The sequence below is a fragment of the Pelobates fuscus genome, chromosome 3 (genome assembly GCF_036172605.1).
Source record: "Pelobates fuscus isolate aPelFus1 chromosome 3, aPelFus1.pri, whole genome shotgun sequence".
NCBI classification, from domain to species: domain Eukaryota; kingdom Metazoa; phylum Chordata; class Amphibia; order Anura; family Pelobatidae; genus Pelobates; species Pelobates fuscus.
The window spans coordinates 251801670-251816223 of record NC_086319.1 but is presented as its reverse complement, the minus strand read 5'-3'; the positions used below and the strand labels follow the sequence as shown (position 1 = coordinate 251816223).

Below are 14554 nucleotides of genomic sequence, written 5' to 3'. Positions count from 1 at the left end.
GTATACGTTTCATGCTCACCTTCTAGGAATGGCAAATCCACCCCATGTGATGGTTACTACATATTTTCCTGGAATTACTGGGAAATAGTCACATTCGTACACACCATCTCCTGCATCACGGATTTTCACTGGCTCCTCTGTGCCTTCTAGAAAGCCATGGGACAAACAAGTCAATGTCAATCTCATAATTTCTTGCTTCATTCAATCATTATTGGTCTGTCATGCCATTTTCTATACGGTTAACTTTATTTTTTTATCTATATGTAAGTTCTGTATTAACCTACTGGCCCAGCTTCCCCCTCTTTACTTACTTGGCCCTTTGATGGTCACTTTAAGCTCTCCACTTCCTGCTCCCTTGGTGAACACTTTAAAGTCTGCCACTTCCTTCACACGCACTCCTTTCGGCTGCAGTCCACGTCCAGATGCTCTACATGCACTAGGGTTACATGCTGCAAAAGAAACAAAAGGTTTACTGTTAGGCCCATTCACTGAGCAAGCAGGAGGCTAATCAGCCATACTGCTGATGTAACAAACATGTATCACCCCGTTTTCACAATTATTGGTTACAGAATATTATTCCTCTACTCACAATACTAAACCCAGATCCTACGACAGGCAGTAAGGCTGGTCATAACGGAAAAACCAGCACAAAAAACTGGCAACCATAAAAAAAGCACACGTGCAAAGTGTACTCTTCTGTGAAGAATATCAGACATTTGCACTGTTTTTAATATCAATAACAGCAATGCCTCATGCAAGTGCAAAAATAGACACTTGAAAATATTACTACTGTCATGCTACTAACTGTGTAATTTTATACAAATAAGTTTAGAGCTAGAATATACAGTACAGCATATCCACTAAGAAGAGAGAAAAAAAAAACAGTACTACTCGGTGCACATGTTTCTTTTGTTTAAATATTTCTCTTTGTAACATACAGTTGGAGAAAAGACTATTTCACTATAGAATGAAATCACTGCGTGAAATCATACAATGAACCCTGCCTTCATTTTGCCCTATATTTCCCTACATAAATATAGCTACTAAAGGCTGGCATTATCAATTTGATAATACACGCAAAACAAAAAATAAACCAGAGCAAACAACAGACAGCATTTTATTTGGTTTCTGTATCAAAGTTCAAAGGGAAACACTTGTCACGTTCACACTTTGTAAATACAAAGTGACCATGATTTCAGCCATTTTGTATTAGAGGGTATCAAAGGTAGGAAGATGTAAACAAAGTGGGTAATGTATGAAATGTCTGGGAATACAAACAGACATCTAGTAAGAAAATGGACCTGCTCAGACCACTAAATTTACCTAACAAAATTAGATCTTACAGAGAAAATGCTAGCTCAATTAAAGCAAAATGTGTTGGAGCTGTTATCTTATTTGTAAAGATCTGCAGTAGGGCACTGTTCATTTGAGCAGTTGAAAGTCCACTCACTCTAGTTCAAGGAAGATTCTGCTCACACATTGCCCACGCATACAGAGTTGGTTACACTTCAATGCCAAACTCGGACAATGCCTACTAGACACAGCAGGCCATGCTAAAGCTGAGCTTGATCACATATAGAGGCAGTGCCTATTATTTTTTCCGAATTGTCTGTGTTCTCTATAACAAAAAAAAGCCATGCTCAGGATGTGCCTTCTCATTCTTGGCAAGCCATGCTCAGGCTGTGCCCACTTCTTTTTTTTGTAGGCCACGCTCAGGCTATACTAACTTGACTTGCGTGGTTTGGGTTTGGGTGGAGGTGGAGGGGCCACTTTCTTGGCTTTGTCAGGAGGTGGGGTGACAATGGCCTGAGGGGTGATCTGCAGGGGTGGGGTGCTGGGAGCCTGGGGCAAAACAACAGCTATAGGGGAAGCAGAGAGACATGGGCAGAGAAAGTTAAAAAAAAAAAAAAAAAGCGGAGACAAGGGTTTGCACACAGTGGCACAGCATGACATACAATTACTCGTTTACATCTAAAAAGTATTTATTCATATACAAAATGTCGTACACTACATGCACAGTGGAATAGATTTACACATATCCAATATCCTGTACACCACTGTGTCTGTGTCCATACAAAAAGATTAAATCATTCCAACTCAGCGCTGCCATCTCCCTTTCTAAACATGCAAACATACATACATAGTACCAGGCAACATAGCCACATTTTTAAATACTCCCTAACAACTCATTAATGAGTGGGGGTACCTGAAGAGTGATGACCTGTGCATGAAATCAGTCATTACTTGTTAAAATGCCTACTTTTCTTTTCCAGATACATCAGTTTTGAAACACACACAAATGTGTTCCTATCCATGCATAGCAATTAAGAACAACTGCTACATGTAGATATCTTGCATCAGTGGTCATTTTAAAATGTTTCACCAAGTGAGGGATCAATGTTGGTCATTATGAAGATATAGATTGAATGTAGAAACATTTTGAACAAGAAAAGGGTGCATAATATGGATGCCATATCTGTTATTTGCTGTACTGTGCTAAGACCACTGATTATGATAAATGGAGAAAGCCGGCTTATTTCTAGGTAAATTATGACTATGTCTAAATTGACATATTTAGCTGACAGGAAGATGCTCTTCCAAAAAACAAAATGGACGTCACTACAAATTAGATTACTTTAGACTACTACCATATAAACCTAAGCATTATGTTTGTGAAGAGAAGACAATGTTACAGATGTAATGGGCTTATAAATGGATGATGGAGGGCGTAGTTGTCTAGGCTGGGAAAAGACTGAAGTCCATCAAGTTCAACCCTGAAAGATGTCATAATCACATAAAGACAGAAACAGCAATCTGATGTTCGTAATGTAAATGCAGCACAATGAAGGCAGTACTACGTGTGCATGGAAAAATCACAGAAGTGAATCTAGAAAAAATGCCTTACCCTCTGAGATATTCACAACATAAGGACATTTGGGGATCTGTGACCCAGCAAAGGTAATGTAGATCTTATGAGGTCCCTCGATGTTGGGCCTGTAGGTGCAGCGATAGATACTGTCCCCTTTGTCTTCTAAAACCACTTCCACTATGTCTTGACGGTTTTGGGGATCTACAATGATCACTCCAACATCCCCAGAGCCAGCCCCTGTTGAAACAATTATGCAAATTTAATTGAGCCTACATAACTAATTACTGGTGACTAACTTGTAAAAAAAAAAAAAAAAAAGGAAGATTATGCATTACCTAGCTATGGATATCATTTTATTTCGTCTTAGAGAGTTATGTATGATATTTACCTGCAGTATAGATATCAAAGTAAGTTGGCTTGTTGGCAACATTCCCAACAGGTTCCAATCCAGGTCCTCTTGCAGTGACTTTATTGGCATCACCCAATGCCATGGCAACATTGACATTAAAAGGACTTTTGTTGATGTTTTGTCCAGCAAAAAGCACTGTGACCTACATAAGGAAAACTAGGTCAGTGCCACTTATAATTATTAGTATTAGTAATAGTAGTAGCATTTATATAGAGCCAAGATTTTACACATTGTTACAGAACGAGGATATCTAACAACACATAATGGACATACACAATAATACTGACAGAGACAAAAGGTGAAGAAAGTTAGTTTGCAAATTTGTAATAGCAAAAAAAAGAAACTCAAGTATGTAGGAGTGAACAACAATTCTCCAGCTGTTGTAAAACTACAAATGAAAGGATTGACAGTCTATGGGTGGATGTCCATCATTTGAATTGTAGTGTTGAATAACACTGATCTACAAAACTGATCCAGTAGGGATTATAGTTAGTACACAGACCTGTCAGACTGAGGGACCTCAAAGATAGATATAAAAACCGGATCGATATGTTCGTAGAGTAGCATATGATGTGGGTTAGAGTGAATTGATAGACTTCTATTAAAGAACAAAATGTCAACCATATGGTTCAAGATCTTGCGTATGGTGTGCCAGTACAAGTGTAAATAAATATAGCTGCTTACCTTGTGGAGTCCAGCCACTTTTGGAATATAGCTGACTGAGTAAGTTCTGTCTTTATCATTATTGGGAACAACTTTGGCCTACAAAATAAATTATGATCATGTGATTTAGTGCTACAACTCAAGATATTTAAAATATGGGATTGCAGTCAGCCACCAAAAAGAAATCTGAAGACAGAGTTATACAACCACTATAAATGCCTATTTTATAGACCCTACATTTATAACAGTCTTTATAATACAGTGAAAACAGCTGGAAATAATAAATACTACAGCACTACTTTTTGGGCAACAGTTATGCTACATTTTAACCAGTAAGTTGTTCTTATTTTTATACTGTTATCTATAACTATGGTATTCATGATATATCCATTAGCAGACATACTGGAGCCTTTAAAGTGATGAAACACGAAGAGAAGTATTTATTGTGGTCTATCGGATGTAACATGTCTGCTATACATCATCTACCACTTTACTTCGATATTATTTTCTTCTGTTAGTCTACTCTAAATTATTTGAAAACTGATCTCTAATTTTAACCTTTTTCAAAACCTTTCTCATACTCATCAAAATGATTCTTCTATTCATGAACACCTTCACACATAGTTGAACCCCTCCAGCTCACCTGGCCTAATATTTTTCTCCCTGTTTGTAATGCACAGTCATCTTACTTTTCTAGGTTGTGTGTTTTTTATCATTCTGTCAGAATTTTAAGTTACACAATCCAGCAACAGAGTTTATTTTATCACATATTTATGAAAACATTACTTTTTTGAAAGCTTTTCAATAATATTGGTTACTGTGACAGATCCATCTGTATAGACTAGTATTGTTGGTTCGTCTGTTGGTCTTTATTTTCGCTGGATTTCCTGTCCGTATGCCCCTGTTCGTGTGATTCTGGAATACCGATTGAAACTACCGAACAGATGGCCACCCAGGAGAGGAGTGTGCTGCTGGTTAACCTCTTGGCCCCAATTAGAACGTTGTGGTTAACCGCAGACACCTCTCCATTCCATTCGTACAGGTGGTCGTCGTTCGTATGCCGACCACAAGGCGGCGGCCATTTTGGGACACGAGGAAGATCCGCGGTGTTCGGTGCAAATCTTATGGAACTAAAAACGGACACTTTATCTACCGAACACCGCTGGAAACTGCCGCCAGCCTTCTATTTCGTTGAGGCGTACGAACACTGGTCAGTTCGGGAGTTTTGTAACATTCGTATGGACTTTACCCAGATAGCCGTCCCATGGAGTCATTTGTATACCGAAGAACTGGTGAAAAACTTTGACTCCATGGGGATTGAACTGGGTACATCGGATCTGAGCGCTATTCAGTAGAAATATGCACTCAGATCCAGGCTATCTGGGGATATATTACACAAACCATATTTATTCGGTATTTCTTCATTTATGTATTTTACTGTATTTATCTTATTGTATTTTAAAATGGCGATTATCTCTATCCTGGGAGATAATTAGGTTTCTTCCCAATTATCTCCGGGATAGAGAAGAAGGATTTATGGGTAAGATGGGAAGGGCTTATGTTGAAGCCACTGCGATTGGCTACTGTCCAATATGTTTTACAGTCTTCCACAAGGTCCCCTAGGGGAGTGTCCACCTTGTGGAGACCTGCATAAATACCGGGCAGGTAACCCCATTAAACAGATTCCTGTTTGAACCTCAAGACGGAGCTTGGTCTCGTTTGTGGGGGGAATTATTATTGGGACAGCGCTTTCGTTATTTTTAGCTGTGGAAGGAGTTCGACTGATTTGCTGATCGGGAGTTGCCGCGTTCGTATGCTCCGTTCGGGAGTTTGACGATCGGCTGGATGAAATCTGCATTTCTGGAGAAGGGGATTATTTACTAAACGGTGGCTTCATCTACCTGGCGGTGAGTGTCGTAACAGTTCCTCATACTAATATGACTATTGTTGATTGTGAAATCACATACATTACATACAAATTAAATATCAGCAGTATTATTATTATTAAAGGACCACTATAGTGCCAGGAAAATAAACTTGTTTTCCTGGCACTATAGGGTCTTTAGGTTCCCCCAACCCTCAGGGCTCAACTCCCGCCAGGGGGCTAATGGGGTTAAACTCTTACCTTTCTCCAGCGCCCGGCGCTGGGGAACTCTCCTCCCTCTTCCAACATCAGCGGCGAATGCGCATTCAAAATAGTCCATAGGAAAGCATTACTCAATGCTTTCCTATGGACGTCAGCGTCTTCTCACTGTGATTTTTACAGTGAGAATCGCGGAAGCGCCTCTAGCACCTCTAGCGGCTCTGAAACTGCTATGTTTACAGCTGCAGGGTTAACCCTAGATGGACCTGGCACCCAGACCACTTAATTGAGCTGAAGTGATCTGAGTGCCTTTAGTGGTCCTTTAATATAATTTTATTGGTATAAAACTCTCCCTACAAGATATGTTACTATATTGCAGAATAACATTTTATATCACACCTCTTCCGTGTGTCCTTCAGGATCTTCAACAAATACTAGAACTTCACCCAGGCCAGCAAGGATGGTTTCCACAGTGAAAAAGGCGGGCTTCAGAACTATGTTTCCCTGAGGCTCGATACCTGGAGACACAAATAATAGAAAACACAGCTAAATGTCAAAGAGCAACATAATAAAAAAATATGGCATCCAGCCAAAGGAGCCACAGCTGCAATACAACAATGGGCACACAAGGAATAAATACATCATATTACAATGCATACAGGAAGGTTTACTAAGTGTTGGAAAATTCCAAGGTGGAAACTCTTATTTTATTGAGCCTAATCATCTGCTTAAAAATAGTTATTGCTTGACGATAACCATTGTTTTTCTTCAGAGTAATGTTTCTCCCAACTATTCACCACTTATAAAAACTTGAAATGTTTCAATATGAGGCTGTTACTTATTTAATATGCTTTTGACATGTGAGCTTACCAGTATGATAAAGCAGAAAAAAAAAACACTTTATGGATATTGCTGGAAGCAATTTGGTGTATTTTGTTTTCCCCATCCAGTTCAGTATAGCTCCACTGTGCTGTGTCTTTAAATGGACACTATAGGCACTCCTGAAAATGAAACCATTTTTTCCATACTGGCTGTCAGTCACAGCCGTAGGAGGTGTGACTACGTCAGCATGAACAGAAACAAAACTGATTTAACTCATGAATGGAAGTGAGACTGCAGGGGCATGATCTACACATTAAAACGGCTTCATTAAGCTAAAAAAAAATGTAGTGCCTCTAGTATCCCTTTAATATTACACAAGCATTTATGGTGGAAATGGGGTAATTTTCATACCCATATATACATTTATTTTTCAACATATAATGCCTATGCATATTGTGCATACATAATATCTACAACATATATTTACAAAATGTTTGTAGCAAACTGAAATCTGAATGGCAAACTTTAGACTAAAAAAGGCAACAAAATTTTTATCAGTTATTTTTGCCTACATTTTGCCATTCAAGTTCACTTAACTCAAGTTTAGTGGCTAAACCCGAACGTTTCAGTGAACTTCTCTAAATTATATGCATGCGTCTATATTAAATGCCTTATTTATCCCTGGAACTAAGGTTCCTTTCTGTTCATACTTTAATGCTCGAAATAAATCAGTAGTTGAATTGCATTGACTGCTAGTGGCTAAATTAGAGAAGAGTTCTCTTCCTGTTGATATATAGTCTGATTTATTTGTGTTTACGCTGATGTAAGTTCTTATTTCACATTACTTGGCTTTCTACGGGGACTGAAAAAGGCTGTTCTGAAGTTCATGTTTTGGTGCTGGCTGCCTTCTGATTGTCCACATTTGGGAGTTTTGGCAGCATCATGTTTGACTGCTTCAAATCAACATATTGTAATAATCCTAACACTGCCAAATGGAGATGGAGCAGAGCAGATTGAGAATATGAGGTCACACAGACATTTTGTTACAGTGAGTAAGCCAGCAGTTAGAGAAGTGCGGGGGGCCACCTGACATCTCATAGTAACCCCTTCTTTCCAACACATGAACTTATTTTCATTCAGGGATATTTACTAAAGCGAGAATTGTTGGAATTCCAAAATGTATTTAATATAAATTACAAATTTAATGCCAAACCAGCAAAACTGGAAAAATACTTTGGTCTTACATTTGAAATTTACTTTAACATTCCTAACCATTTCCTACTCTAGTAAATAACCCTGTATGTCTCGAGTATACAATCCTAAACCAAATAGAATTTAGAACATCAGAATATCCTAGGTATACCACATTTTCCACCTATTGAACCCTTTTGAGTATTCACGGGACAATTGATGTGGCCTTGAGCGTTTTTTCATACCTGGCCCATATGCAATGGCTTTCTTGGGGTGCAACTGCTTGGAGCGAAGGGGAGCACCTGGCTTCAGCTTAGCTTTAGGGAACTGGGACAGGTAGGTCATGACTGAATGCTCATCCACATTGGGGTCTACAATCTCCTCTGGTGCAATGACCTGTGACAGGGAAACACATCACTAATTATTTCATATTTTATCTTGAAAAAAATCTACATTAACACCAATAGATTTGACAGAATCTTTAAAATGAGGACAAGTTCTGTAGCAAAAATAGGTAATATATAACAGAATAGCATAATCGAATAGAAAACCAAACATTTCCAGGGATGGAAAAATGACAGCCTCTAAAAACAACTGGATATAATTCTGGCATTCATGTTGACTTGCAAGTAAAAAAAACGCAATGCAATGCTTGTGATCCAACATTTTTAATTTAGTCAAAACAAGGAAGAAGTTGGTCTTTGTACCCCAAGATAGTCCACCTTTCTAACACTTATTTTTTTTTTTTTACTTAAAACTTCACATTTTTGGAAAACTTATTTTTTTTGTATTCTACAAGTCCATGAATAAAATACTGAATATAAACAGAGTTAGCGTTGTGAGCCAATAATCAGTTGTCTTCCACTGAGATATTCTACTTTGTCTCAGTGGTACATTGGTTATTATCACATCAATATCCTAGATGAAATCATTGTGTTTTTTTCTCATTGTTTTAAAGTTACAGACTAAAAACTAATCTTCAGGAATTGATTTGAAACATCCTTACCAGTCCAACAAGTTTACCATATGTAACCAAGATGTGGTTTGGCATACTACAGCAAAGGTTGTGAAAGAAAATACGTGTGGTTTTCTGCAAATTGTATTTTTCTTCTAGCTTCAGAAAGCAAATATTTTAAATCTCCAGCTTTATCCAGTAAATCACCGTTATAATGCATAATTATTGCACAGTCATGGGTTTTCATGACCTGAAGTTCCCTTCATTTGTGGTTTAGGAACTGTGTTATCCCCCAACTCATCATTTTCCATTTCCTCATCTCTGACGTACTCTTTTACAACCTGATATTTTCCCTTTAATTCTGCAATAATTGGAATATATCATATCTGACCTTCGATCTAACTCAAGGGCTCTGTTGTGTTATCTATTGTCTCTTACCTGAGGCACCCCCAGCCAATCATCAGCTTGTTGCATAGCTTCTCTCGCATTCTCCACGGGCTGGTTGGGATCCCATGCTTCCCAGTCTGGACATAGACCTATAAGACAAAGAAACATTGAAATCAGGTACAATGAGCAGGGAAAGTGGTACATGGCCACACTAGATGAAACAAAGTACTAATAACTCTTGCATGGACAATATATTTGAAATATTCATGATACTTTATATGCAGTGAGACCCAGTCTATGCCATGTATGTGATGTTCACGTTGAAGTGGGACAAGGCCTAAATATGGAGCTTTATGTTTTTCAAGATTATCGTGGAGCCTGGAGAATGTTTCAAACTGGGTAATCAATTGTGGTATTGTTGGTAAGGTCTAAGAAAATATTGGACAATGCTTGCAGGGTTATCCACTAAACTCTAAAAATAAAAATAAAATTACAAATTAAAACTGAATGGAAAAACAAGGCAAAAGGCTAATCTGAAAAAAAAAATCTCCAACTGAGCCATAGTCACAATTCTGTTTGCCTAATCTATCCATTTGGGTTTAATTTTCAATAATTTGGAGTTTAGTGAATAGCCCTGATGGCCTGTGGACATTGTGAATTCGACAACCTTCATGACCTTGTCCCAGTCATGGAGCCATTAAGGATTGCTCTGTCTGTTTGTCTTGGGGTTATGTGTTTTAAAAATATTAATTGGAAGAACGTATTAATTGTTTGCAGTTGTATATGCATGCTTCTATCTATGTGACTACAGACTGTAAAACCGTTTCAGCGTTTAAAAAAAAAATAATAATCAGGAAAGAACTGCAAGTCTGGCTTTTACGAAAGCAAACATATAAATGCAGCTTCATGATTAAACTAAACCTTTCTAAATCGCTCCTTAAAACTCTGCATGCTATATGAAAGGTTGGGCCTTCGCTGACGTTGTCACCCTTTAATGTCAGCTTTACTGGCTGACTCCTTTTGAAGAGAGTACCATGAATGGATTTCATTATATATACCATGCTACTTATCCTTTTAATAGATATAGATCACACTTCATATATATATATATACACAGTGCAGCATGAAGTGTGATCTATATCTATTAACAGGATAATAAAATATATATATATATATATATATGTAGTCAATCAGGAGCACTCTCTTGTTTAATCAAGTGTTAGTAAATCACATCAACGTTTCGACCCTACAGGGTCTTTATCAAGATAAAGACTTTTGGACAGTGTCTGTGTGCATATTTATATGTATGTGTTCAGTAGGAGTGGTTGAAGATTTGAGTGCTCTCAGTCTTTTGCCTTATATGAGATTACACACTTCTCTGTCCTACTCCCCCTCCTTCCTCTTTGGCAAGCCGACAGACAGTTTAGCTGGATAGTGTTGCAGTCGCATTTCATCCTTGTCATGGAATTGAACGGGCAAAAGTATACAGTTACATTCAGAATGACTGTACAATTCCAAACAAAATAACATAAGTGGAGCCCTAATACAATTGCTGCTTCCAACAACCTGATCTGGACATGTCCAAAATAACTTCAGTATAGGTCGTGAAAATGTGTAATACTGATAGCTTCTCGGTTTATTATATTTCTAAGATGATCTAACTCCCCAGGCAAATCAGCTTATATGGAGCTTTGATTTAACCATGATAAGTGAATGTTTTAATATATAGAGACTCAATGAGTCTACTGAGTGGGAATGATCAGGTTCAAGGTAATTACCGTTATTTACCCCAAATGAAGACCCACAATTAACAGATATCAAATTAAATAGATTAAGTGAATGGAGATACTCAGTGGCATTATATTGTAAACGGTCTTTAACCCCTTAAGGACACATGACTTGTGTGACATGTCATGATTCCCTTTTATTCGAGAAGTTTGGTCCTTAAGGGGTTAAGGAGATCATGAGAGCAGTGGGTGTGGGTTACCTTCTCTATTTGGAAATGATAGTTGTAATTCCACAATCTACTCATAGTTCAGAAAAAGGTGTGTAAACACGAACACAGGTCTTGTAAAGTGCAGTTCTGTGTACTGTGTGAGTGTATAAATAAGAAAGACATTGAGATATATCAGGCGCACACACAGGGTTGTCAGCTGTTCCTAGACCAAGGGGCTGGAAAGGGGCTAACTCAGGGGGCTATCTGGGATATTTCTGTCTATGATCTAATACATTTATATTACTGATCATCAGCAAAAGGGCGTGGGCTCTTTAAATAATACTTATTAGTGGCTACAGCAGCCAGTGCATGTGTTGTCAGTGGAATTACATAGAAACATATTAAATGTGGCAGGTGAGCACAAGACGTTACATTTATGACTTTACACAAGTCAGTGATGAAAGAATAATGGTAATGGTAAATATCTAGCTTTAAGTGAAGATCAAATGATCACAAAGTTCGCCCTTAGAGGCTCTAGATGGGGGTGGCAAAAATGTAGACTCCCAGCTATTGTAGCGAACGCTTGCATAAAGGAAGGTTGAGATGGATGGAGCATTTTACAGCTGGGGTGAATGGTGTGCAGCTGGGCTCTATAGGATATTATAGTCACCAGAACAACAACAACGACTTCATGTAGATGTTCTAGTGTGTATAGTCAGTCCCTGCAGGCATTTTGCTGTAAACACTGCATCTTCAGAGAAAACACCGATTGGCAGTGTTTACATTGCTTCCTAGGGACACCTCCAGTGGCACTTAGACGGCCACTAAAGATGCAGCACTGACGTTCAGCGTCTTCACACTCCGCATGGAGATGCTGAACTTTCCCCATAGAGATGCACTGATGCAATGCATCTCTAAGATGAGATGCTAATTGGCATGCAGGGCATTTGGCTCCACTCCCTACCTCCCTACTTCCTATTTAATAATTCTGATGACATCGGCCAAAGATGAGAATCGGGTGAGGAGCCAGTGCCAGCAGCCCGCACGGCGCTGGGATAAAGGTTCGGTAACTTTTTACTCTATTTAGATGGGGCAAGAGGGGACCAGAAACCTAAATATTGTTTTTAACACTATAGGGTCAGGAATACACATTTTTATTCCTTACCCTATCATGTCCCTTTAAGACAGGCTTGCAATAACTGCAGGTACTGATCAGAATCATATACAGTTGAAACCATTGAGATTTTTTGCAGATTGCAGCCTAAACCTATCTAAGACTATTGATAACCTGCAGATGTGACTTGTTATAAGATAGTGTGAGGGTTCCTGCAAATCCTGAAATTGCTTTATATAAATACATATTGCAGCACATAGACAACCATAATGGTTAATACACAAAATCTAATACATTGTAAATTCTAGTGAATATGTATTCCCTCATAAAGTGATGTGATTGAGCTCATGCTATCAGCCTATCTGTTTATCTGGCCAGTTGGACAGAACTTCTGTTTGGCAACACACTGTCCTTCCAAATGAATCAAAAGTATATCTATTAAGAGTGAGGTCTGCGTCACAATAATGAATAAATATTTAATAAGTCAATGTTTTAATTATTATTATTATTATTTTTTTTACAATTCATCATTGTTCCCTCTTTTATAAATATGTTATTGTGTGTAAACACATATCACATAAATAAATGATACAAAACCAGAAGTGCTTTGTGCTGCAAGGGGTTAGTATTGTGCATATGTAGTCTGACAGGGTTCAGCTTGGGGGTCAAGATGACACAATGGTCCAGCAATATAGCACACTACAAATAATTCTGTTGAGCAGAGACTGTTCCAAGAGAATTCTAATGGCTAAGTAAATCTACCATTTATTAATGGGACCCGTATGCTTGCTGTAATCCAATGTAGCATGTGATGCCTGTGACGTTATGCACTGACTATTGCATTGCACCAATCCCTCAACTCAAGTGTAATAGTTTGTTCATAACTGTTGCTATATCTGCCAAATGATGTAATAGATAGAAAGTATAAAATGTTTGAATCTATGGCTGATCTAGCTCAGTGCAGAGTATCCAGCAACGGCTTTTGGAACTTTGACTTACAGACCTTCACAGCAAACATTGTATAATTCTGCCATGTGTTTTTGCCTACCTACCCAAGTAATGAATTGGGCAGGGTGAAAAGTGCAGAGCCCAAATGATATTACACAGAAATGTTTACCTGGGGCGCAGTTGTCTACGAGAGCACCCAGAGCTTTGCCATCCTGCCAGTCCCGATGGAAATTGGTAATTGGAAGTTGTGGTATCTTGTTCTGGATCCATCCAAGAAGTCTTTGTTTTGGTGTCTGTTTCTTGGCATCTTCTTCGTCCTCATCCTCCCACATAGGCATGGAGATAGAGTAGTGCAGAATGAGTGTCCATATCAGGCCCAAGATCAACTTCAGATTCCCATCAACAATGGCTTTTGAGTCTGCAGAAGGAAAGAGGTATTATTGGACATGATTAAATATGCACAAATACTGCAAAGAGCACACGAGCAACTGCTCAGATCCAGTATGTAAAAAGGTATAAAATCATTGAAATTAACGATTTTAATTTTGTTATTATAGTATAATGTTGCAGAGGTTTCACTGCTGTAATCTGAATATGAGACCCCACAGAATGACAGCTGCTGTCTGAGCTCTAGATATCCACGTCTAGCTATATGTGCCCACGTGTCATTCTACTTTTTTATTAGTTACAACAAGAGATGACCTATAAGCCATCTTCCTGTCATTGTCTCTGCAGAGCATTTAAGTAGAAGACATGCAACAGGGATTTTTGTCCTTTGGTGTGCAAGGAGAGACTCACTAATTAGAGGCTTAAATCTTAATGTAAAAGTATTCCTAATTATGTTTAAACATGCATAACCTGTTATTAACTGGGGTCAAGCAATGAATCAGCATTGTATATGCTACATATATGAAATGTGGATATTCTTAATATGGCCCTAACACAATTTACTACTTTTGCAATTAGCCTCCATAGCTGCTCATTCTTTCTATCTCGCAAAACTATACAAGCTTTAATTCACCACCCTAGACAAAACTAAACCCTAGACAAAACTAAGTACACCTGTATCAACAAAAACTAAAGAGACCAAACATTTTATTCTTTCCTCAGGAGTGTGAGATTTAAACAAAAACAACATATTAACCTTTCAGGTGTTTTTGTCTGCTGCTATGACAGC

The 14554-nt window shown here is 38.3% G+C and overlaps 1 protein-coding gene across 4 annotated transcripts in view; it reads right to left on the bottom strand.

Annotated features, from left to right (window-relative positions):
• Nucleotides 1–14554, bottom strand: part of FLNC (filamin C) — a 62991-nt gene that overhangs the window by 27109 nt on the left and 21328 nt on the right. For 2 of the 4 annotated variants that reach the window (XM_063448330.1, XM_063448331.1), the window contains exons 2-11: nt 13547–13795; nt 9431–9528; nt 8283–8433; nt 6424–6542; nt 3963–4040; nt 3258–3420; nt 2906–3106; nt 1728–1859; nt 312–449; nt 20–146 (exon numbers count right to left, since the gene is read on the bottom strand). In XM_063448330.1, the coding sequence (XP_063304400.1) occupies nt 20–146; nt 312–449; nt 1728–1859; nt 2906–3106; nt 3258–3420; nt 3963–4040; nt 6424–6542; nt 8283–8433; nt 9431–9528; nt 13547–13795 (1456 nt within the window). The remainder of the gene's footprint in view (nt 1–19; nt 147–311; nt 450–1727; nt 1860–2905; nt 3107–3257; nt 3421–3962; nt 4041–6423; nt 6543–8282; nt 8434–9430; nt 9529–13546; nt 13796–14554) is intronic. The other 2 variants (XM_063448332.1, XM_063448333.1) reach the window with 1 other exon arrangement.